The sequence below is a fragment of the Budorcas taxicolor genome, chromosome 1 (genome assembly GCF_023091745.1).
Source record: "Budorcas taxicolor isolate Tak-1 chromosome 1, Takin1.1, whole genome shotgun sequence".
In the NCBI taxonomy this organism is placed as follows: domain Eukaryota; kingdom Metazoa; phylum Chordata; class Mammalia; order Artiodactyla; family Bovidae; genus Budorcas; species Budorcas taxicolor.
Window position 1 is genome coordinate 49470667 of NC_068910.1, and position 25942 is coordinate 49496608.

General features: G+C 45.9%; 2 protein-coding genes across 2 annotated transcripts in view; both read right to left on the reverse strand.

Moving 5' to 3' along the window:
- Positions 1-25942, reverse strand: part of ITGA9 (integrin subunit alpha 9) — a 367242-nt gene that overhangs the window by 177487 nt on the left and 163813 nt on the right. Inside the window, exon 16 of the mRNA XM_052639038.1 lies at positions 11720-11869. Coding sequence (XP_052494998.1) covers positions 11720-11869 — 150 coding nt within the window. The remainder of the gene's footprint in view (positions 1-11719; positions 11870-25942) is intronic.
- On the reverse strand, positions 8765-9250 carry LOC128046837 (ATP synthase subunit d, mitochondrial-like). The gene has a single exon (XM_052639042.1). It carries the CDS (start codon positions 9248-9250, stop codon positions 8765-8767), a length of 486 nt encoding a protein of 161 aa, XP_052495002.1.

The window sequence follows — 25942 nt, forward strand, 5'->3', positions numbered from 1 at the left end:
TGGCCATGGATGTGTCTCAATAAAACTTTATTTATAAAAACAGAGGGTGGGATGATGGGAGAATGGCATGGAAACGTGTATAATATCATATAAGAAATGAATCGCCAGTCTAGGTTTGATGCAGGATACAGGATGCTTGGGGCTGGTGCACTGGGAGGGAGGTGGGAGGGGGGTTCAGGATTGGGAACACATGTACACCCATGGTGGATTCATGTTGATATATGGCAAAACCAATACAATATTGTAAAGTAAAAAAAAAAAGAAAAGACAGGCTGGATTTGGCCAGCAGAGTGTAGCTTGCCCATTATTGTTCTACAACATTTGGATACTTGTTTCTTCGTTCCCTTTAGGTCATGGAGGAGGTGGGGGTTGAACACAATGAATTCAGTTCAGGTTACATTTTGCTCTGAACCAGAGCACAGAGGCTGAAGCTAGCTGTGTTTTTCTCACAAAGCTGTGGCCACCAAGGCCTAAACAACCTTGGATGCGTGTGATGGCTCAGTGGCTGCCCTGGTCAAAGTAGCAGGTCTCCCAGCTGCTTAAGCCTTGTAGGGCTCCTTTTCTCTCACCAGAATCTGCACTGGGAAAAAAAAAATTCCCTTCTGATCTAGCAGGAAGTAAGATTCTTAGTCTATCCCAGCTGTCACGTTCAGAGGAGGATCAGTTTCTTGGAGTTGGTGATATTAGCTTTAAAATATATACGATCATTGACATAGGCTAGACACTGTTTATAGGGTTGTTATGGCAACCAAGTCCCATGCTGAGACCTGAGAAAACAGGACAATTGGATTGCGTGGGAATTAATGCTTTTCAAATCCCACCCCAAGGCTATTTGTAAGCTAAAATGAGTGAGACATTTCCTGATGAGAAATCTGACTTTGCAGAGGATCTCTGCCTGGACAACAGGAGGGACATTTCTGAGCTGTAGTTCCTCTCATTGTCCCACATAAGTTCCCAGAGGTCCCAGCTATACGCAACTCACAGCTGCAGCCCCCAGCACCTAGCATAGTATTAAACATGCGTGTATATGTAAATGCCATGACCTGAGTGTAAGAGGTTTCTCTTTCCCAATTCTGTTTTAATGCTTTTTCCAGAATCCAAAGTCATCCTTGAAAGTGAAAGAAAGTGTTAGTTGCTCAGTCATGTCTGCCTCTTTGCAATCCCATGGACTATAGCCCATTAGGCTCCTCTGTCCATGGGATTCTCCAGGCAAGAATACTGGAGTGGGTTGCCATTTCCTCCTCCAGGGAAAGGTGTCCTTAATGTGGCACATTAAAGAGCTCAGGGTGGTCCCAGGAATTTCATCTCTATTGAGTCCTGTACCCAAATGACTTAGCTTGGTATTTAAAAGCAGGTCATGTAGACAGACTTGCTTTCCAAAGAATAGCATGTCCACAAAAATAAAGACAAATACTTTCTAAAATTAAAGTTGAGAAATTCTTTCTATCTCAGGATCTATATAACTTGTCCTTTCAGATTTTGAAATCATGGGAGGAGTCCTGTTGGTCTCCCTCTAAACAACAAATATGGTACAGATTTTGCTTCATGCCCCCTGCCTACCTCCATACCGCCTCAGTTCAGTTCAGTCGCTCAGTCGTGTCCGACTCTTTCCAACCCCATGTATCGCAGCACGCCAGGCCTCCCTGTCCATCACCAACTCCCGGAGTTCACTCAGACTCACGCCCATCGAGTCAGTGATGCCATCCAGCCATCTCATCCTCTGTCGTCCCCTTCTCCTCCTGCCCCCAAGCCCTCCCAGCATCAGAGTCTTTTCCAATGAGTCAACTCTTTGCATGAGGTGGCCAAAGTACTGGAGTTTCAGCTTTAGCATCATTCCTTCCAAAGAAATCCCAGGGCTGATCTCCATCAGAATGGACTGGTTGGATCTCCTTGCAGGCCAAGGGACTCTCAAGAGTCTTCTCCAACACCACAGTTCAAAAGCATCAATTCTTTGGTGCTCAGCTTTCTTCACAATCCAACTCTCACATCCATACATGACCACAGGAAAAACCATAGCCTTGACTAGACGGACCTTAGTCGGCAAAGTAATGTCTCTGCTTTTCAATATGCTATCTAGGTTGGTCATAACTTTCCTTCCAAGGAGCAAGCATCTTTTAATTTCATGGCTGCAGTCACCATCTGCAGTGATTTTGGAGCCCCCAAAAATAAAGTCTGACACTGTTTCCCCATCTATCTCCCATGAAGTGATGGGACCAGATGCCATGATCTTCGTTTTCTGAATGTTGAGCTTTAGGCCAACTTTTTCACTCTCCTCTTTCACTTTCATCCAGAGGCTTTTTAGTTCCTCTTCACTTTCTGCCATAAGGGTGGTGTCATCTGCATATCAGAGGTTATTGATATTTCTCCCGGCAATCTTGATTCCAGCTTGTGTTTCTTCCAGCCCAGCGTTTCTCATGATGTACTCTGCATAGAAGTTAAATAAGCAGGGTGACAATATACAGCCTTGACTTACTCCTTTTCCTATTCGGAACCAGTCTGTTGTTCCATGTCCAGTTCTAACTGTTGCTTCCTGACCTGTATATAGGTTTCTCAAGAGGCAGGTCAGGTGGTCTGGTACTCCCATCTCTCTCAGAATTTTCCACAGTTTATTGTGATCCACACAGTCAAGGCTTTGGCATAATCAATAAAGCAGAAATAGATGTTTTTCTGGAACTCTCTTGCTTTTTCCATGATCCAGCAGATTTTGGCAATTTGATCTCTGGTTTCTCTGCCTTTTCTAAAACCAGCTTGAACATCTGGAAGTTCATGGTTCACGTATTGCTGAAGCCTGACTTGGAGAATTTTGAGTTTTACTTTACTAGCGTGTGAGATGAGTGCAATTGTGCGGTAGTTTGAGCATTTTTTGGCATTGCCTTTCTTTGGGATTGGAATGAAAACTGACCTTTTCCAGTCCTGTGGCCACTGCTGAGGTTTCCAAATTTGCTGGCATATTGAGTGCAGCACTTTCACAGCATCATCTTTTAGGATTTGAAATAGCTCAACTGGAATTCCATCACCTCTACTAGTTTTGTTCATAGTGATGCTTTCTAAGGCCCATTTGACTTCACATTTCAGGATGTCTGGCTCTAGATGAGTGATCACACCATCATGATTATCTTGGTCTTGAAGATCTTTTTTGTACAGTTCTTCTGTGTATTCTTGCCACCTCTTCTTAATGTCTTCTGTTTCTGTTGGGTCCACACCATTTCTGTCCTTTATCAAGCCCATCTTTGCATGAAATGTTCCCTTGGTATCTCTAATTACTCTGTGGAAAACCTGGACGGAATAAATGCTTCTCTCTTTGGGAACCCTTTGGTTTACGTCATGGCCCTATGGTTGGACGAACAACCCCTGCTGCCTGAAGGCAACATTTTGATGATCTAGTTCAAACCCTGTGATAACTGGGTGGACAGTGGAGCTGCTCAGAGAGGTCCTGCCCACCTGGGCCTGCATCTTGCCTCTGGACCTTCCCAGTGCCCTTTCCAGGTCCGCCTGGGACTGGGAGGCCTTTTCCACACCACATTTCATGTCCCTCTACAACCTCAGTGTCAACTCTTCTCTAGGGATCTCCTACTCCCCCCTTCCCCAGGACCAGAATATCTTTCTTTTCTTCTTCTGTGTGTGTGTGTGTGTGTGTGTGTGTGTGTGTGTGTGTGTGCGTGCACACTAAGTCACTTCAGTCATGTCCAACTCTTTGCAACTCCATGTACGGTGGCCCCTGGGATTCTCCAGGCAAGAACACTAGAGTGGGTTGCTGTGCCCTTCTCCAGGGAATCTTCCCAACCCAGGGATCGAACCTGCGTCTCCTGCATTGGCAGGTGTATTCTTTACCACTAGAGACACCTGGGAAGCCTTCTTCTCTTTTTGAAGGGCCAGAATTTCTTTGCCTTGATTTTTACCCTGGAATCATTTGAGTTCTATGTTTGTTTGTTTTTTTTTAAGAAAGTTACTGTTAATTAGTCACAAGATACAGGAAACAGAACCAATGATTTCAAGGAAAAGGGCTGGTGCTGTCAGAGGAAAGGAAGACTATGCTAGCCAGGTTCTAAAAGCCACTGAGTCAGAGGTAGTCAGGCATTTAGGAATGAGAAAGATGGCTTCAAGCTGGAGAAGATTCCTCCCCTGTCTGCAAGAAACTCACCTGAATGAGCCCCAGGTATCAGTTCAAGTAGCAAGAGTCTGGCCTTTGATTCCCTGAGTCATCTCAGAAGATAATGAGAAAGGGGCTAGGATTTCTTCCCCAGTTAGAGACTGTCCATTGGACGTGCACCCTCGCTTGTTTACACACGCACTCCACATGCTTGTGGAGGAGGTTTTCAATAAGGCAGGACAATACAGAAGAAATCTTCACAGGCTAAAGATTTGGGGGAAGCCACTATTTTCTTCTGGAAAGAGTTTTAGAGGACCAGAACATACCCATTCCAGAAACTGCAAAGATAACGGTCATTATTCAGTTTGCTAATATTTTGTTGAATATTTTTACATCTACGTTCATCAGAGATATTGGGCTACCGTTTTCTTTTTTGTGTGCTGTTTTTATCTGGTTTGAGATTAGGGTAATTCTGGCCTCATAAAATGAGTTAGGAAGTGTTCCTCTCTCTTCAATTTTTATAAGAGTTTGATAAGGACAAATACTAAATCTTCTTTGAATATTAAAGAGAATAAAAGAAAGAATGAAATGAATCCCACATTTTAAAAAAATTGCAAAGCTAAAATCTAACATTGAAGAAGCAGCTGTAAAAATTCAACAGGTGACTGCAAATACAGCCTGGCCTTTGACAGGAGGCGTGTCCTCTCCTCTTTGGATTAACCCTGTCGGGAAGCGTGAGCTGCAGACACAGCCAGACATCCTGATCAGTGACGCTAACTACGCACTTGTTCTCCTCACATGTACCCGAAACTAGATGGTTTTCCCACACATTTCATCATGGTGCTCTTTCTGAAAAGATTAGCCAGAAGCTGATGCCAAACAGATGATGTCTATAAAAGTAGGATTAATCTGGCTGAAACAGGGAGGAAGGTGGACACCTCCTCCTCTAACGTACCTTCTCCTCCTCCACTGGGCCAGTCTGCTCCCCTGAATCCAGGTGTGTGCCCCAGGCTGGATGGTCACTGATACCTGTCCAGCTCTGATGTCTGGAAGTTCCTCTGTTCTCTCCTCCCTGCCAGTCTCTCAACTTTCCTTTCTTCTGCAGAGACTTTGTATATGATAATGAAAATAAACCTTCTAGCTGCAAATAATGGCATTTGAAGCCAGTTAGGCACCTCAGCCAGGAAAGCATTACCTAATGTCCAGGTTGAACAAACAGTGAGTCTTCACGGGCACAGTGCTGGCACCCGATACATCCTGGCATTGAGGGGCTGGGGTGGGAGGTCCAGATGGTGATGGTTTCCAGCACAATGGAGGTTCAGAGTTTATGGCTTTGACATAGCAAAATGTTAATATTAGAGTAAAACAGCTCACCTTTCCCTTGAAAGATGACAAAGTGCGTATTCTTAACACAGCCAATGCCTTTGGTTTTACCATGGCCATGTCTCCTTCATCTTGGTCTTTGAGAAAAAAATATACTCACACATGCACAAATTTGTCGTGGTGTAGGAAAATCGTCCTAAATCACACACCAGGTTCTCCTGCCTGGGAGGAATTCTTAGAGAGTTCACAGAGCATATATAGAGCTTTGCTGAATCTGTAGTGGAGATATTCTGATATGACGTCCAAACCCCACAGGAGGACCCAGCCTTGTGCTCTCTCAGAAGGGCTCTCTTCACTGAGATAGGTTTACTTAGCAACCTCGGTGAGTCAGGCAGTGCTAGGTATTGGGGATCAACAGCCAAAATCAAAGTGTTACCTAATTTGGGTCCTTATCTAGAGGCTCTGGGGGAGAATCTGCTTCCAGGCTTATTCGGGTTATTGGAAGAATTCATTTCCCCATGGTTGTAGGACTGAGGTCCCCATTTCCCAGCTGACACTCATCAGGGAGCCTCTCCCGGCCTCTCAAGGTTGTCTGCATTCCTTGTCAAGTTGCTCCTCCATCTTCAAAGCCAGCAGTGACAGGTTAAGTTCTTCTCAAGCTTCAGATCTCTCTGACCTTCTGTTCTACCACCTTCCTCCTTCCTCCAGGTGGAGAAAGATCAGGCCTGGCTGGATATTCCAGAATACCCTCCCTAGTGTAAAGCCCATAACCTTAGTTATACCGGCCAAGTCCCTTTGCCATGTAATGCATCGTATTCACAGATTCCAGGAATGAGGGTATGGGCATCTTTAGGGTCCATTCTGTCTACTACAGTGGATGGCCTGGAAGCCCAGCTCCCAGCAGGTCCCTTTGGGGTCCTCCTGAGGAAACCTGAGAGCAGTTATCATTTCCAAAGCTCTACTCTGTGTACAGGGTGTGAAACAAGGGCCTCTGTCATCGCCACTAGTATGCTCACCTGGAGGGGAAACATAAGGGCCCCAGTGATAGTCTTGCTTCTTTCCCAGCACACAGGCCAGCAGGATTCCCAGGGCTGTTCCACCTTCTTTCAGCAGCGGAGACCCTCTAGGAACTATGAGTATATCAGACAGGACCTTTACAAACTGACCTGCAAGAAGGGGCCGCTGGGGCCGCTGTGAGAGCTCCTTAGTGGCCCTCCCCACCCTACCCCCCACCCCCGCCCAAGCAGACTGTCTCAAGAAGATGTGATCGTCTCCTGTTCCCTACAAGACCAATCAGGTCCAACTCCCTGGTCAGTAACCAGGTAGCCTTAGATTGTCTGACTGTACCTCCAGCCCTGAAGGCCCATCTCCTTCCCCTCACTTCAGCCACATGGAAGACCATTAGCATCCACCAGTCCCTTCTCTGTTAGTCAAACCTCTCCACTCCCAGGTATCCAAATCCTACTTCCTCCATGAGTCTCCCTCCAATTCTCCCTTCTGCAGAGTTGTTGTTCAGTCTCTTAGTCATGTCCAGCTGTTTGTGACCCCATAGACTGTAGCATGCCAGGCTCCTCTGTTCTCCACTATCTCTAGGAGTTTGCTCAAATTTATGTCCATTGAGTTGGAGCATCTTCAGTTGAAGAGGTCTTGGAGTGAAATTCACACACATTAGTCTGAATCTGGCTTTCTGTTCTGTATATGTTATTCTTATAGTCTCTAAGTCTACTAGTACAGCAAAGTTTCATTTATCTTTTTATCCAGGTCTTACATGTAGCAGACATTCAATTACCTGAACTGCTCTTAGATTTATAGTTCTTTTAAATACCCTTCTGACTAATGGATAAAACACTTGTTGTTACTTTTATATCAAATATTTCTTGAGGAGACAGACAGGCAGGTCTCTGCTTTCCTTATAATTTTAAGGTGGAAAAATGCACTCAATAGGCTGTATGTCCTACAGAGGTTTTCAGGGTAGAGCACCAATATCCCCTGAATGCCCAGAATCCCAATCCATCCTCAGCATTGGTGGCAACCCCACTATTCACTCAGACAGCCTAGCACCTACCCTGGAGGCCATTTTCTCCCAAGACTGTTCTTCACCCTGCAGAGGGAAGGTCTGGCCTCCTGCCGCCTCACTCACTCCTACTCTCTGCCAAAAGCCTGGGATCCATCAGTAAGCCTGGACTTAACATGCTTTAGTCACTGACTGCATGTTATATGCACTGTCTGTGCAGTTATTCCACCTGAACTAGACCATCAATGGGGGAAGACTCTTGACTCTAAAAGATTACCATAATTTAACCTGCTCCATTGTGCAATCCTGTGCACCAACATGGGTTTGGTGCCTTTTGGTTGAAGAGACTACGGCATTTACATTTTAATGTTATCTGGCAAAATGAAGCTTATTCCTCCAATGAGCTTATTCCTCCAATGAGCTTATTCCTTCCTGTGAAAGAGGTCAGATGCTCTTTGTGGACCTCTCACATATACACAAGTTAAAAAACAGCTCTGCTTCACACAGTGGGCCTAGCTCTCAGAATTTTTCTCCCCCTTAAACTGAGCCAACATCTGGAAGACACATGGAGGAAGATCATTAAATTATCTTATGTGTATATATATATATAAAATCAGGAAAAGGAAGGAGTAAAGCAAGGATTACTCTCCCCAATTTTTTTCTCAGGCTCCTAGACAATCTTCTCAATCTAAGGACAATATTTTAATTTCACTTTATTTTCAACCAAAGAATCACGTGGTTAAAATAATACCCTTCTACCCCACACCTCTCTGTACTGAGTCCTCCTCTCAGGAGGAACCACTATTACCCATTGTGGTTATGTCCCTTTATGTTTCTTTGGATGGTTATTTCCATTTCCCTAGAAAATATTAGAAAATTCCTAGAAAATTAGTAGTATCAATCCTATTTCTTCTTAATTTATCAGATTTAGACATTATTTCATTGAATTCCTTCCATGATAGATAAGAATTGAACTCACCTACATAAAGGTCCCCTCCTACCATTCACCTTCCTAGTTTTGACAGGTAGATAGATAGTTACTCTTAGCTCTTCTACTGTCTCAAATGTTAACTGCATCAGACTCACCTAATCAGTTTGTTAAAACTAACATTTCTGGGATCCACCCCATGAATTTCTAATTCAAAGGGTCAGGAGTGGGGCCCAAGAATTTTCTTTTCTGACATTATCCCAAGGGAGGCTGATAGTGCTGGTTGGGTGGCCACACTTTAAGAAGCACTGCTCTACTGGTAACCTTTGTGATTCTTTTTTACTATGTAATCATTTTTAATGTCCAGAGTTTGTAATTCGAGGGCCAGAGCTTTCTCCCAGACTTGAGCTTATAAGCTCTCAATTGGCTTGTGAGGCCAGTAGGGGGACTTCTTCTTGTCTAATTTGGTTTCTGGGAAGACTTCATTCAAGTTCTCAACGGTCATCTGATCAAATGGAATTATGTTCCTCATCTTCTCCAGCTCTTTCTCATATTCCTGAATCCTGGTCTTTGAAAGAGACAAAAACTCAGCACAACTTTTCACATCTTCTTTTTCTTCAGCGTCCACCTGGGCAGTATATTTATCCTCTGGTATAGGAACGTTCAGGGCATTAAACTTCTTCTCAAAGTCATCCATCAAGCCAGGCTTTGCCACGTTGGCCTTGGAGTAAGCCCAGTCGATGGCAGATGGCTTCTCAGGCAGAGTAGCCAACCTGGAAGTGAGGGTTTCGTTCCAGGACTTCAAGGAATTAGTCACGGCCTTCCAGTTTTGGGAGATGATTTCCCTGAAAGCTACCCAGTCAATGGTTTTTAGAGCAAGTTCCCGTCCAGCCATTTTGGGATCCTTTATCGACCTGGGTAACCTTTGAAATTTTAAGTAATAAACAGCTTTTTACTGTTTCATCAGGTTTTACAATATCTTTGCCTCACTCATTTAAAACATTAAGATATTAAAACAACTTCTGTTGTCCTATATTAAACTCTATGCAGTAAAATTTAATGATATGTATATTAGGCACTATAACCATAGCTCTGATTTGGGTTTGATTGTAAATACTGAACACCAATGAACAGTGCTACTATTATGGCCTCATGATTACTGTCCACAGGAGAGCCAAGACAAATGTCATGATTGCAAATCCTCCTCTACACGGGTACAAAGTTAAACTACCAGAAAACTCAACTTTTACTTAAGGGGCAACGTTTCTAGTATTAAGATCCTTCTCGTCCACATACTGTTCCACTGGCTTCACATCCTACCATGTTATGTTTTATATTGAACCATGACATATTAGCCATATTTTTACTTTTCTGGGAGTTTTTGATTGCCTTCATTTTTTGTATCCATAGAAAACATACATTCTATCTACACTGTATCCTAACTATTGCTGCTTTCTTATCATTCCATCTATGGCTGGCTTCATTCTTCTCAAAGTTCATTAATCCCTTGCTCTAAACTGATCAACTGTTTTTTAGACATGCTGTACAACTGTAATCCTGGAATTTCTTATCATTATACTTCTAAGAGTTTGTTCTCACATTCAACTTTTTGCTCCTTCTAGTTGTCACCCTTTTTCCTTGGAGTGCATGTTAGGTAACTTCCTTGGAAAGGTTACCAGTGATGTCAACTTTCTGGGTAGTTGCTTGTCTGAATAATGACTTTATTTCAACCTCATACTTGACGTTTGGGCTAAGTATGAAACCCTAGTTTTAAAATTACCTTTTCTCAGAGCTTTGAAGCCCTTATTTCACATACATTAGCTTCCAATCTTACTAATAAGAAGTCTAATGGATTACTTAGCGTGACTCTAATTATGTTGTGAGTGGACATATATTCCCCACTATAACCATCCTGTATTCTTTGTCATGGAAGCATTAAGAATTTTCCTTATGTCTTAGGTGTAGTGACATTTCAAAATGATGTACCTAGGATAGTTTAGGTTTATCCTGCTTGCAAGTTGGTGAGTCCTTAAAAAAAAAAAGTCTCTCTAATTTTGGGGGAACTGTCCACAGCTAGAGGGAGTCTCCTTCAAGGATGGGTACAATCCCCCATAGTCAGTCATACAATCCCCCACAGTTCCACCCCCCATAGTCAGCCAACGGCTGACTAATAAGGGGTACAAAGGATCAGCCCCTTCCCTCAAGGAGAGGATGGCTCTTTGGTGTAATTTATGCTCCAGAGCTCCCAGCCTCAGGCCAAAGCTCGACTTTGCCCGAGAGCACATCCTTGCTCACCCCCTTCCCTTTCCTTACAGATTTCTCTAAGAACACTGACTCATTAGACCAAGTGCTCCCAAACCCCCTGTTTCAGGCACTGCTTCTGGGGAACCTGACTCAAGACAAAACGGGACAGACTTTCGGAGAAAATGGGGACATCTTGGTAAAAATCTTACATCTCGAACTCCAAACTCTTCTCTAAGGTTCTATTTACAACTCTCATCTGCAAGGCGTGGATCATGATCTGCTAGTTTTCCCACAAGCTCAGAGCAGTCAGAACTGTGAAGGGTGGGGCTAGTGAGAGTTTCCACAGCTTTGTCCCCACCCCACCCAGGAGTCTGGTTTAGCCTAAAAACAGTTTTGTCTGACCTTCCCCAGGTCCTGGATCTGTGATGATCTTGAGTGTTCGAGAAAGATTTAGACTCAGACCTGGGATCGCAGATTTCGTGCATATTTCCTGCAAGAGAGTCTGCACCGCACATCTTCCAGATTGCTTGGGGCAGACAGGCCAGTGCTGCTACGTGGTGTTAGCTCACGGCTCACTCCTACTCTGTATGGCCTTGTACAGCCTGCATCCCACATGGCCCTGTAGCTCCTCCACACAGCAGCACAGCCCAGAATCTGCTGAGCTTGGGGAAGATGGTGACAGCCTGCACTCATGGTGCTTTGCCTTCCAAAGACGACTGAGCTGAGCTTTCTCAACTTAACCACCGATTCTAACAAGAGGAAGTTCTTGCTTCATCACCCACTCACAGTCCCATCAATAAAGCATGTATGTAGAGCACTCACTAGGTACTGATCTGAGCTCTGGAAATACTGCAGGAAAAGGATGCAAGTGCGGAGACCAAGCAGCCAGTTCATGACCTCAGAGGTATCATCATTTTCTAATTGTTTGGGAATAGCCTCAATGAGTTTCAATCGCATGGTTATTAGACACAAACCCCCAAATCACACATTTCATCATTTTGCAGATTGAGAAAGGGAAGCCCAGGAGGGGGTGTGCCCAGCCTCGGGCTCCCATGCCACCACGGCTGTTATTGTGCGTGTACACCTGCCACCTGGGGTCCCAATCACGAGTTTCAGGTACCTGATTCTTCTGGGCAATCTTTTGTCCCTTTTTCCAGCGAAGCACGGGGGTCAGGGCTGGCAGCTCCTTCTCCTCCTCTCCCGTCACATGCTCACCCAGGCTGTAGGCAGCCTCGAACACGATGGGGCTGATGACGTCCTGTACTCTCCGCTGAAACAATAAACACATGGCACGTGAACGGCGGGCGCTGCTGACATGTGCAGAGCATTTCAACAGTTTACAAAGACCTTCCGCACGGACCGCCCCATGTGAGCCTCACAAACCACCCTTGTGAGGCTGGATTTTATTGCTTTCATATTTTAAGATGAGGTAATGAGGCCAAGGGCAGTGACTGTCTTGTCCAAGGTCACTCCGCTAATGAGCGGGGGTTTTCCCACTTTACCTTGCGTGGTGCGAAATCATGGTCTCTTTAGCATGTGGAAGACATTACCTTAGTCATCTTCCAAATATTCTTATAAGCTAGTTGGCGGGCTGGCGAGCATCTGTACTCACAGCACTAACCCTTCCAATCCATGGTGTTTTGATCATCAAAGCTCTTCTAAGTTGAGATAAATACAGATTGTGTGTTAAGGCAGGGGACCTGTAGACACTGGGGCCTGATGGCTTCCCAGCGCTGGGCTCCTTGGAGCTAGGGGTGAAGTCTGACTTCAGGCCTGTGTTCTTTCGTTCAGATCCTAGGACTTCAAGAGCCAGGGGAGTGATAGGCTGATAGTCCCAATGAGCACTGACAAGATGCCAGGCACCATGCAAGGTGTTCTTGAGAGGTAAGCCACATACCCAAAGCATGAGAGCTGGGCTTACTCCCCTCCATTGTGTAAGAAAAGGAAGATGAAGGCACAAGTTCCCCAGGCCACAAGGCTAATAAGGACTCGGAGTCACATCAGCTCAATCCTGGAGTTCCTGGGCTTTCTGCTCCAGTCTGCTCCACTGCCTCCCTGGGACTCTGGCTCCCCCAGGCTCACGAGTTAGAGAGTGAGGCAGGAGTAAAGCATTAGTTTCCCTGCATCCCTGGCCAGCACATGCTATGGAAGGTGGGCTTCCAAGGGGAGCAGGGCAAATCTGAGAAGTAGCACCAAAGAGCCATGTCTCCACTGCCTGCATCTATCAAGGAGAGATGGCAGGAGCCGGCAGACAAGCAGGAGTGAGAGGCGCTAGGTGGGCGGGCAGAGGCCACCCAACCCCAAAGCCTCAAGCAGAGCCAAGGACTTCAAACTACACTCTGCATAAAGTCTGGCGGAGTTGGAAGCAGGCGAGTGCAGTGTTCAAAACAGTAGAAAGTTTTAAAGTTCCCAAGAGGCACACAGTGAGGAGCTGGCTCATACCCCACCCCACCCCCCTGGATACCCAGCGGCCCCTCCAGAGGCAGACATGCCTATCGGTTTCAGGGCATCTGTCCAGTCTAAGCACGTTTAGGTAACTGATGGCTGCACTTTGCTTTCCTTACTCAGCATGTACCCTGGAGGTGGTTCCAGGTTAGCACATAGAGCTACCCACCCCCAGCCTTTTTTTAACACAGAGTTTTTTTTTTTTTTTCTTTCTCAGAGGTCCTTACCCACCAGCATTTGGACTCAGAGCTGCTTAAATACGTGAATGAATGGCAGTCCATCTGACCATTTGGTAACGGCATTCTCCAAGACAGGTCTGTGAGCTTCAGTTCCCCAGGAGGGGGTTAAATGAAAGGGTCTGTGATTGAACAAGCTGGGGGGGGGGGGTCACCAGGTTAAACAGAGGGGTCTGAGTCTTTTGTTTATTGTATGTTTTACAGCAACTGCCGACCAGAAAGAGAAGGGTGGCCCCAGGTTCACTGGGGCACAGAACCCTGTTTCCAGGGAGTTCCATGGGGGTATGTATGTGGAGCAGAGCATGTTTAGAGACACAGAAAATCTCCCACAGCAGCCTAGGGGAAAAGATGGCAGCTGGGCCAGAGTGGCGTGGGAGGGGAAGCAGATGGGGCTGCTGTATGTGGGGTGTGGGGGGCAAATCACTCTGGGGATGGGAGTCTGAGTGACCAGCAGGTGGTTTATCTCTGTGCTCAAAAAAGCAATCAGCTGGGAAAAAAAACAGGACTTTTCATGGGAGTGATAGGTGAGCCTTTGGGTAAGATACTTCCAGAAAATTCTCTCAAATTTCAGATTTTAGGAGCAGATCTTTAATGCTCATGTCCTTTCTGGGAGCAAAACACCTACCTGGGATCCAGGTGCCTACTGACTGACTCTCCAAAACAGAATTTAAAGTCTGGGTGGAGAGAACAGTGAATGAGGGCAGCATTAATGTTTTCACAGATAAATGCTCCAGTGTTTCTTTAAGGGTGACTGCCTTAAGGTTCTGCATTTAAATCCTTCATGTCAAAAGAACTCAGTTACTACACGATGCTATTCGATGCTATTCTTGTGGGAGGAACGGAGGATGGGGCTGGGGGAGGCAGAAGTCACTGAATGTTTCCTGGCTACCACATGCATTCCAGAAACTGAGCCAATCTCTCCCACAGACATCCTTTTACTTAATCCACAGAATACCTGAGCTGGTAGACTGTGTTGCTCCCATTTTACAGATGAGATAAACAGAGGCCCCAGAGCTCAAATAAATTGTGCTCACCCCTAAACCAGTAAGTGACAGAATTGGACTCATTCTTAGAACCAGAAGCAAAACTGCTTTCCTTGAAGTCTGTCAAATGCTGTTTAAAAATCATCCCAATTGTTCTGACCTCACCCTGAAATATTACTTAACTACTTAGGGGGACACAGGGCAAGAAAGAAATGTCCCTCATTCCAGGAAGAATGTGAATAGATGACAAATAACTAATTAACATGGACTTTACATGAGGGCTATTTCTAAATGTGCAGCCACCCAAGCCATGACCAACATGGAAAAAATTCTTAGTTGAGGCACAGCTATGTGTGATGAACTACGACATCTAGGGGTACAGATGCTGTGCTGTGGCTCTGATCGCATGAGTCAGTTTTAACTAAGATGTTTGAGAAACACGTTCTTATGACGTGTCCCAAAAGCTCTGGGCAGAAGGGTTCTACCCCACAATGAGCTGTGGGTGGAGGCAGGGGAGGGCATGGCAAATAGAAATGAGTCGGCACTCCCAAAAGGACAGCCCTTCTTGCCCACACTGTGCTTTGTTTTATCTGAGCCGCAAAGGAAAGGTGGCAGCACCAGTTCATGGCTTCCTTTGCGCAGCTTCCCTCAGCTCAGCACCGCAATGAAGTGAAGGGACCCCTTAGGATGTAGACGGAGGTTTATGGTTTGGGCGCAGACCCTAATCGCTGAAATTTTTTTACTGCTTGAAAATATTCACCACGACACACTGAAACTACCCAAGCTGAATACACACTTATTCTGACAGACCAAAAGCCAACAGTCCACCTCCTTCCTGGTAAAAATCTACTGTAGTCTCCTGTTCTGAAAACTGAAGAAGGCTGCACGGAAAAGAAACCTCAGACTGGTGGCAGATTTTGCAGCGGCTGAGGTTTTTATAGGGAACTTGACATATGTGCAATTTGAAATTTATTGGGTGCTTACTTTACACCAGGCAATGTGCTGGGCCCCAGGGAAACAGACCTTGAAGGCAACAGGCAGGCAGTGATGACCTAGCACAACACACGCTAGGATAGAGGTGGCTTTGGGAACACAAACAGGGTACCCAATCTGGACTAAGGGCTGTCGGGCTTCAGAGGAGGTGCTCCTGGACTCAGTCAGAAGACAGACAGACATCAGCCAGAGAGCAGACATGGCCGGTACACACAGCAGGGGGAGAGGCCACACCCATCCAGTGGATTACATGTGTTCTGCAAAGGTGGGAAGATCAGGCTTGTGGGGAGAGACGGCTAAAGCAGGGATCAGATGTCAGGGGGACTTACAGGGTGTGTTGATTTCGATCTAAACTCTAGGCAGAGCTGGCAGGCAGGTAAGGTGATGCAAGAGGCTGTGTTACAGAAAAATCCCTCTGGTTTCTTGGATGGATGGGGTGAGACTGGAGGTAAGGAGGCCAGCAAGGAGGCTATGCTATTGAAAGATCCCTCAGGGTGTAGCATGGAAGTGGACTGATGGGTATAGGTCTGCTGAGTTCAGTATAAACAGGGGCCCTGGGGAAAAACGTGTAGGCTAAGTCACCATAGTTGCATCGGACTCTTCGTGACCCCTTGGACAGTATCCTGCCAGGCTCCTCTGACCATGGAATTTCCAGGCAAGAATACTGGAGTGGGTTGCTATTTCCTAATCGAGGGCATATTCCTGACCCAGTGATCAAACCCGCATCTCTTTACTTCTCGACGCCTGCACTGGCAGGCGGATTCTCTCCCACTAGTAAGTACCACCTGGGAGGGCTTCCCAAGTGGTGCTAGTGGTAAAGAACCTGCCTGCCAATGTAGGAGACATAAAAGACCTGGGTTCCATCCCTGGGTTGGGAAGATCCCCTGGAGGAGGGCATGGCAACCCACTCCAGTATTCTTGCCTGGAGAATCCCATGGACAGAGGAGCCTGGTGGGCTACGGTCCATAGGGTCGCAAAGAGTCAGATGTGACTGAAGCGACTTAGCACGCACCAACACATGCACCACCTGGGAAGAGGACCAAGCCAGGACACAGCAGGGGGACAGGAAGCAGCGGAGGGAGGTGACTGGAGTTTGGTGAGGAGAGGTGGGGGATGAGAGAGAACCCATGGAAGATGCCCCCTGGTGGACCTGGCAGCCTCTCATCACCACAGGGAACCAGGAGAGGGAATGGGTGTCTAAGTCATTCAGCAGTGAACCTACTGAGTTTTGTTACAACACAGAAATCCTCTTCTCACCTCCAGATGCCAACTCCACAAAGCATCTCCCAGAATACATTGATTTGGGCCTAAAACCCCAGGTTTCCTTTCTCTTCCACAAACAAACTTGTTCCCCTGTTCCAGCCTCCCCATCAGTGGCCCATCCAAACTCACTACAGACCCTCTGTCTACACTGTGAGCTTGTCCACTTATCCTCCCAGGGATGGGCTTTGCTCTCCTTTGAATTACATCTTTCTTCTCCCTTGGCACACCTCACACACAGAGCTGTTGTGTTGGGGCCCTGAGAAAGGACCACAGGGCCCAGGAGAGTCTGCTGACAACAGCAAAAGAGACCCCTAAGGAAACGTAACTGAGGACCCCCATTCCTTCATGGGGAGCTCTTCCTTGTCGTTCAAGCTTTTCCTTGTCATTCATGACCTTGCTCTGAAAATGAAATTGAAGTAACTCAGAAGAAATCGAAGTGTACTCCACCAGGGTATACTTGTGACTGGCAGGGGCCAGCCACGCAAAGATCCTGCCAGAGGAGAGGACCCTCTGCCCTATTATCCTAGGGCATCTAGGCTATTGTGAGAGTCAGAAGTCCCCAAGTCTTCTGTCTCCTTTACTCGCGGAACGGAGTATGTGTCAAAGCTCCCATTTACCTGGCTGATGGAAGATACGCACCAGTGTCTGGGGGACTCTATTCCAAGCCATGCCATGACCTAATACGAATAGGACTCAAGCACCACACACCTCTTGACCAGCCAGGTGAACTAGAAACTGACCTCACACTGCTTTTCTCCAAGAAATAAAGGGTTTTTATCCTCCTTAGCTAACTAGCAGCTACAGTAGTAGACTAAATGAAAACAGGAAGGGTTGGTTTTACTTTCAATTTGCAAATAACAGAGAAGGCCAACAAATAAGCAGCTAGCATTAAGCCAGATATTTGGTTTGGGAAAAACCCTCTATGGGTTTTTGTTTTTGTTTTAAAGGCCTCAGTATTTTTCTTTTTCTAAACATGATCTTTTCGTCCACTCCCTCCTGTATCCTTTCTCAGAATTCCTCTGCTCTATACCCAACTCTATTACTGCACTCCCAACTCTACTGTCTATGATTACCTTGCAGGCAGGCAGAGAAATGAGAAGTCTTGAGGCCTTTTCTGTTATCTCAATAATCATAACTATGAGAATGGTAGTTAAAGTGTTATAGAACAGCTTAGAACTGTCATGAGCTTAAAGATTCCTCTAAAAGTAACTGAGGATTTTTGCATTTCTAATGATAATACTAATAGAGGGACTTGTCAAAGATCTACCATCCCACTGAGAACAACTAGAAAAGCCAGACAACACACACATATGCATAGAAACCTGTCTAAAGGAGATACCAAGGGAACATTTCATGCAAAGATGGGCTTGATAAAGGTCAGAAATGGTATGGACCTAACAGAAGCAGAAGATATCAAGAAGAGGTGGCAAGAATACACAGAAGAACTATACAAAAAAGATCTTCTAGACCAAGAGAATCATGATGGTGTGATCACTCACCTAGAGCCAGACATCCTGGAATGTGAAGTCAAGTGGGCCTTAGAAAGCATCACTATGAACAAAGCTAGTGGAGGTGATGGAATTCCAGTTAAGCTGTTTCAAATCCTAAAAGATGATGCTGTGAAAGTGCTGCACTCAATATGTCACCAAATTTGGAAAACTCAGCAGTGGCCACAGGACTGGAAAAGGTCAGTTTTCATTCCAATCCCAAAGAAAGGCAATGCCAAAGAATGCTCTAACTACCGCACAACTGCACTCATCTCACACACTAGTAAAGTCATGCTCAAAATTCTCCAAGTCAGGCTTCAGCAATACATGAACCATGAACTTCCAGATGTTCAAGCTGGTTTTAGAAAAGGCAGAGGAACCAGAGATCAAATTACTAACATCCGCTGGATCATCGAAAAAGCAAGAGAGTTCCAGAAAAACATCTATTTCTGCTTTATTGACTATGCCAAAGCCTTTGACTGTGTGGATCATAATAAACTGTGGAAAATTCTGAAAGAAATGGGAGGACCAGACCACCTGACCTGCCTCTTGAGAAACCTGTATGCAGGTCAGGAAGCAACAGTTAAAACTGGACATGGAACAACAGACTGGTTCCAAATAGGAAAAGGAGTACGTCAAGGCTGTATATTGTCACCCTGCTTATTTAACTTCTATGCAGAGTACATCATGAGAAACGCTGGGCTGGAATAAGCACAAGCTGGAATCAAGATTGCCGGGAGAAATATCAATAACCTCAGATATGCAGATGACACCACCCTTATGGCAGAAAGTGAAGAGGAGCTAAAAAGCCTTTTGATAAAGTGAAAGAAGAGAGTGAAAAAGTTGACTTAAAGCTCAACATTCAGAAAACGAAGATCATGGCATCCGGTCCCATCACTTCATGGGAAATAGATGGGGAAACAGTGGAAACAGTGTCAGACTTTATTTTTTGGGGCTCTAAAATCACTGCAGATGGTGAGTGCAGCCATGAAATTAAAAGATGCTTACTCCTTGGAAGAAAAATTATGACCAACCTAGATAGCATGTTCAAAAGCAGAGACATTACTTTGCTGACTAAGGTCCGTCTAGTCAAGGCTATGGTTTTTCCTGTGGTCATGTATGGATGTGAGAGTTGGACTGTGAAGAAGGCTGAGTGCCGAAGAATTGATGCTTTTGAACTGTGGTGTTGGAGAAGACTCTTGAGGGTCCCTTGGACTGCAAGGAGATCCAACCAGTCCATTCTGAAGGAGATCAGCCCTGGGATTTCTTTGGAAGGAATGATGCTAAAGCTGAAACTCCAGTACTTTGGCCACCTCATGCGAAGAGTTGACTCATTGGAAAAGACTCTAATGCTGGGAGGGGTTGGGGGCAGGAGGAGCAGGGGACGACAGAGGATGAGATGGCTGGATGGCATCACTGACTCGATGGATGTGAGTCTGAGTAAGCTCCGGGAGTTGGTGATGGACAGGGAGGCCTGGCACGACTGAGCCAGTCGGACACGACTGAGCGACTGAACTGAACTGAACTGACTGTTATTTTTACCACAATCTTTTAAATGGCAATTTTGATATAAAAATCTGTGAAAACCACCCTGCTGCAAAATGAACAGTGCATGTCTCCAGGACCCATTTCACTAGGGAACAAGCTAAGGCCACACGTGGTTTCATTTAGAATTCTATAAATTAAAAAATAAACAAATGAAAATTTAAATTAATACCAGGAAGAAAATTCTGTAAGTTTATTGACAAGATTAGAGATTTTAATTCTGACTACATACAACTTTCGTCTTCCCAGTTGGTGCTAGTGGTGAAGAACCTGCCTGACAACACAGGAGACATAGAAGATGTGGGTTCAATCCCTAAGTCTGGAAGATCCCCTGGCTTGGCAAAGAACTCCAGTATTCTTGCCTGGGGAATTGCCTGGACAGAGGAGCCTGGTGTGCTACAGTCCATAGGGTCACAAAAGCATGACTCAAGCAACTGAGCACGCATGCACACACTACTTTATATGTAATACCATATGGAAATGGATATCATTATCAGCCTGAAATGTATGATCCCCTGGTAAGCATCAGTGCCCAGGAAGGGCATGAAAGCATTCATTACTCTTTAAGTAACATATTTGCATAAATTATTCTGTTTATCTATGAAAATCACATGACCCCATTGATGCTTTTTCCTCTTCAAAGATAAAATAATATCTCCTTGAATACTTGAAAAGATTTGTTTTTATATTTGAGAGTATGTGTGCCTAAGTGGGGATTGCTTATTTAATCAACTTATATGTTTATATGTTTTGGGATTTTTTTCTGCATTTATTCCCAAACCATGCTAATGGGAGATTAGAACTTTTGACTTTGGAAACGATTTTCTAAGAGCATGACATATCCTTGTAGAACATTCTTTGCAAACAGACATGTTAATTATACCATAGATAACACCATGTATCACTTGACAGCTAAGTGATACCACATGGAACTGGCCCAGCCTGGAGATTATCCAGCTTTTGTGTCCTCCAGAGGAAATGGAATGCTGTCTTAGAATCTAATGTTCCTCCCTTCTTGTTTTAATTTTCTCTTCCTATGACCCATCTTCAAACCTCCAAGGTGGCTCTGATAAAAATATCTGGAGGTGAATATGAGAAGTCCATGGACAGAGAAGCCTGGTGGGCTACAGTCCATGGGGTCTCAAAGAGTCAGACACAACTGAGCAACAAACATTAATTAACTATGTAACTAACACAGAAGAAAAGACTCCCAGTGTTACCAGCAAAAGAAATATGGCCAGAGTCTCCAGGCAGGCCTTCCTGCTCCACAACCCTCAGCCACAAGCCCTTCATCCAGCTGGCCACAAGCCCTTCATCCTCACGCTGGGACAGAAATGCCCTGAGACCCCCTGGCGTCAATAGTGAAGGAGAAGTGGGAAGGGGGAGGGAGTACTGACTTGGCTCAGCAAGCAGGTGAAAATCCTGGAAACTCCTCTCTGCACCTTGACCTGATAAAGCAAGCTTTCGGGTAAGAGGACACAACCGTGCTAAGTGCATCTGCTCAGGCCCGACTGCAGCCCCCACCTATGCCTCAGCTCTGCTGACTTCATGTCTGCAGTGCTCTTATCCCCACGGAACAGGTTCCACCCTCCACGGCCGAGACCACGGCTGCCACTTCCACGGGACTTTCTTGAGGACGCCAGTCCTCTGACCTCAGTCCTCCAGGGTCCTGAGGACGCAGTTTGGCAGTTAATTATTTTCTGTCTTCTACTGCTGTCTTTCCCTAAATCAAAGGCCTTCCCTCAGCCTACTATTTAAAGTTTCTAAAGTGGGGGTGCATCTTATTAACAGCATCAAATAATAGATTTGTTGAGAATATTATTCCTCCTCAGCCCCTACCTGGAAAGCTGTCGTTACAGTGTAAGCCATGTGCGGAGGGAGGTGATGTGGGGCTGGCTCACAGTGGTAACCGCAGCTGCAGGAACCAGATTTCAGCTCTGCCTTGAACTCCCTGGGTCTCCTGACAATACTGTGCTGAGGCAGCAGCCAGGACAGGACACTTAGGTCAGGGTTGGGATGATAGGCGTGTGCAGGCAGGAGTGGAGGGCTGAGTGGGCCCACATTGTAGTCGTCTCTCTAGTGGAAAAAACATTGACTAGGTTGCTTGCAGCCAACACCTGGCTGCTGTGTACCTGCCCCAGGTACCAGTGAGGCGTGGGGCAGCAGGGAAGAGGCAGGCAGGACTGTGTGAGCAAAAAGATGCCTGGACAGGAAGTGTGGGAATTTCATGAGAGGGAACCGCCTCCGACCCCAAAAGGTGCAAGAGTGGGAGTGTCAAGAATCCTCAGAGAGAAGGTAATGAGATGTTCAGCAGGCTGATGGGGGAATGGGAATCAGTTGGTGGGGATGATGTGGAGGTCTAACAGACAACTGTGTGTCGAGGAACAGAGGCTGCAGACAAGGTGGAGAGCAAGGACTTTGACATCGACAGTCGTAGGTCTAAGGGAGGAGTCCCAGCTCCATCTCTTACAAACTGTGTGACGCTGCTCACGTAACTTAATCCTTCCAAACCTGTTTCCTCAGATGTAAAACAGCTTGGGCAGGAAAACCTTGCATGACTGTTGAGAAGATGAAAGACTACAGATGCCAAGCACCATGGAGAGCTCCTGGTAACAGGAAGAGCTCACTGTATCTACGGCATCATCACCATCACCATCACCACTTGACAAAGGGGTGTGAGGCAAGACCACAGGGTGAAGGGCAGGGAGGGAAGGCAGCAGGGAACTGGTTGGCAGGACCTCAGAAATGAGGTGAAGGTCCATCACTCTGTGTGCAGTGGGGACTGTTAACAGTTTTTACGGTACGAAGCCCAGAGGTGATCTGAAGGACCAACAGGATGGAAAGAGAGGAGGATGGGACTTCAGCGGGGCCAGTGCCCCCACCCCAAGCTGCAAGTTGGTTGCCATCAGCTCCCAACTTCCTCTTATGGAGAAACATCCTTGGTTAAATGAGAGCCACCTCACTTAGGAATTCTTATGCCCCCTTCCCAGCCTCACTGGCAATGACTGACTGGCATGGGGGTAAAAAAGAGGTTATCTCTTGCCTCAAGGCGGGACAACTCTTTGGTGCATTTCACGGCCCAGAGCTTCCCATGCGATCAAGCTGAGGCTGCTCTCCAGCTGATGTCACAAGCTTGATGAACTTCTCCAGCCTCATCCTGCTCCCCAATAATAAATCCTGTGCAAGGAAATCCCTCTCTCAAGCTCTCCATCCAGGGAACCTTACCTCACACAGTAACTAGGGTTACAAAAACTTGTGGCAGCAGAAATACATACTTATATACATGTGCACAATACAAAAATAAAATATGGACTTGGAGGGAGGGAGAGACAAGAGTCCCTGCTCGCTCAACATCTCACCTTCAACCGCTTGGCAGAGCCAGATCACAGTGCCAGCATCCCGCTTCATCCTGCACCACCAGACTAAATGTGGCAGGGATCAGAGAGGGAGGCTGTGGCCAGGGAGGTCTCTGATGCCCACAGCCCTGTGGGTCCTGTGAATCCAAGCCTCTTCCTGGGAGAAAAATGGGGCACAGAAGGCAGATTGTGGTCACTGCAAAAAGTCTCAATAGTGACCAATTAGGCCCTGAGCGCTCCCAGGAGATGCTGGTTGGCAGGTCACAAATCCTCCTTGTTCAGACTCTGTGTCCTCAGGCCTATCTTGCCAACAAAAATGTGACATCAAACAGGACAAGGAGTAGAAATAAGACTCCCAAGGCAGCTCATTCCATATCAGGCCTTGACTGCTCCCTATCTTTTAATGACTGTAGTGATGTCATTAAGTATTTATTATAAAAAGGGGTATGTGTTTAGTTGGGCCTGATAGTGTTAAAAAATAATCACTGTTTTAAAGCATCATGTCAGAAAGCATTCTGCATCTTCTTATGTTAAGGCATGTCCACCATGAAGTGTGGATTACAATTGAGGCAAGTGGTTTCTACCAAGGAGTTTCCATTCCATTCACTACAGAGGTCAGGAGATTCCCATACAGAGCAGATGCCCTCAGTGCCCTGCCCAGATGCCCTCTATCCATTGGTGCACCCCCTCCTGCAGCTGCTATACAGGCATTGAATTGCACCTACAGTCTTCTCAGGAGGACTATCCTTGACTGATGGGACCCTCCTCCTCCAGAGATGCCTTCAGGGGATGCCCTGGGATAGGCAGAATCCTAAGATGACCCCCAAAGACCCGTGCCCCTCCCATCCAGTGTGGGAAGGATAAACAGGACACGGGTCATTCCCATGACTATGTTACTTACATTCTATTGCAATGGTGAAAGGATTATGTGGATGTAAAGAAGGTCTCCAATCAGTTGAATGTGAATTGATCAAAAAGGAGATGATCTGGGTGGGCCTCCTTTAATGGAGGGCTTAGTTCTTCCCTGAGCTAAGAGGCTGGAGGCAGGAGATGCTCTTCCTGCCAACGTTGAAGAAGCAAGCAGCTGTGGGCTCCACAGCTGCAAGGGCATGAATTCTGGCACCAGCCACAAAAGCCTAGAAGAAGACTCCAACCTCAGATGTGACCTGACTGACACCTGAGGGGCTGACCGGGGACCAGCTGGACCGTGCTCAGACTACTTATGGAAACTGAGAAATAATAAATGGATTTTGTATTAAACTACTGAATTTGCAACATTTTCTGTAGCATAGAAAACTAGTATGTGCCCCATTCCACTGGCTGGCTGGTGCAGTGGTCTGACAGCTGGCCTCCGGGTGGATAAGTTCTGGAAGTAGTGATTCATACTCCAGAGCTCTCTCATGGGACCAGGCTGAGGCTGGACTTCTTGTGAGACCACATCCTTAACCCACTTTTTTCCCTGCCCCATCCTGTTTCCCTCACTTCTGGGAGCACTCTTCCAGCACAGGCTTCCCAGGTGCCTCAGTGGTTAAGAACCTGCCTGTCAATACAGAAGACGTAGGAGATGTGAGTTCAGTCCCTGGATCAGGAAGATACCATGGAGAAGGAAATGGCAACCCACTCCATTATTCTTGCCTGGAGGATCCCAGGGACAGACGAGCCTGGCAGGCTACAGTCCAAGGGGCCACAGAGAGTTGGACACATGCATGCTTCCAGTACATCTCTGGCAGAAATTCCCATTTTGGCTTCTGCTTCTGAGGAACCAGATGCAGGAAAACCTTGTAATCAATTCCACACTGAATTTGTTGGTTACAATCTCGTTAAAGAGGTGAGAAAAGCTGAATAAAGTGCGAGGGATGACCCAGAGCTCATGTGTGACCAAAACACAAGCAGATCTGAGTCATCAGGGGAGAAGAGAGGGAATTACACGCAGACCATCATGTTGACCATTATTCTCCATTACTTGCACCTCACGGTTTTACTTTGCCTTTCTTTTATTCATTCTCAGAAAAACAAGAGCTAGCACTCCATGAATTAAAGACACAGATCAGCGCTAGGCCTCCTCAAGGCAAATCTGTTTTTTTTCTTTTCTTTTCTTTTTTAGAGCTGTTCGTGAAGCATCTCTGTCTCCTGTACATGAGGCATCATGTTTTATAGAAGGCACAGTGCCCAAAGAAAAGGGCTGGGAACTGGCCCTGAACAGCCGATGATTTATTACTGCATGTTAAATAAATCATAGATTTTTGTTGGTTTTATACTTTCAACCAAAATTATATCACAAAGCAGAGGTTCTTAACCTAGAAGAGAATTCAGGGGGTCTGTGAATTTGGAGAAAAATATGTACATTTTTATTTTTATTAACCTCTCACTAAAATTTAGCATTTCCTTTCATTATAAGTGTACACAGCCAAGACATGGAAGCAACCTAAATGTCCATGTATGGGAAAATGGATAAAGAAGGCATACATGGATAATAGAATATTACTAAGCCAAAAAACAAACAAGCAACGGAGAAGGCAATGGCATCCCACTCTAGTACTCGTGCCTGGAAAATCCCATGGATGGAGGAGCCTGGTGGGCTGCAGTCCATGGGGTCATGAAGAGTCAGACACAACTAAGCGACTTCACTTTCACTTTTCACTTTCATGCATTGCAGAAGGAAATGGCAACCCACTCCAGTATTCTTGCCTGGAAAATCTAAGGGACAGGGGAGACTGGCGGGCTGCCGTCTATGGGGTCGCACAGAGTCGGACACGACTGAAGCGACTTAGCAGCAGCAGCAAGCCAAAAAAAATGAATGAAACAATGCCATTTGCAGCAACATGGATGCAACTGGAGATGATCACACTAAGTGAAGTCAGATAAATAGCACATGGTATCACTTTTACATGGAATCTAAAAAAATGATACAAATGAACTAATTGACAAAACAGAAGCAGATTCACGGGCATAGAAAACAAAACTTACGGTACCAAAGGGAAAGGCAGGGAAGGGATAAATTAGGAAGTCCAGGATTAACATATACACAGCACTAT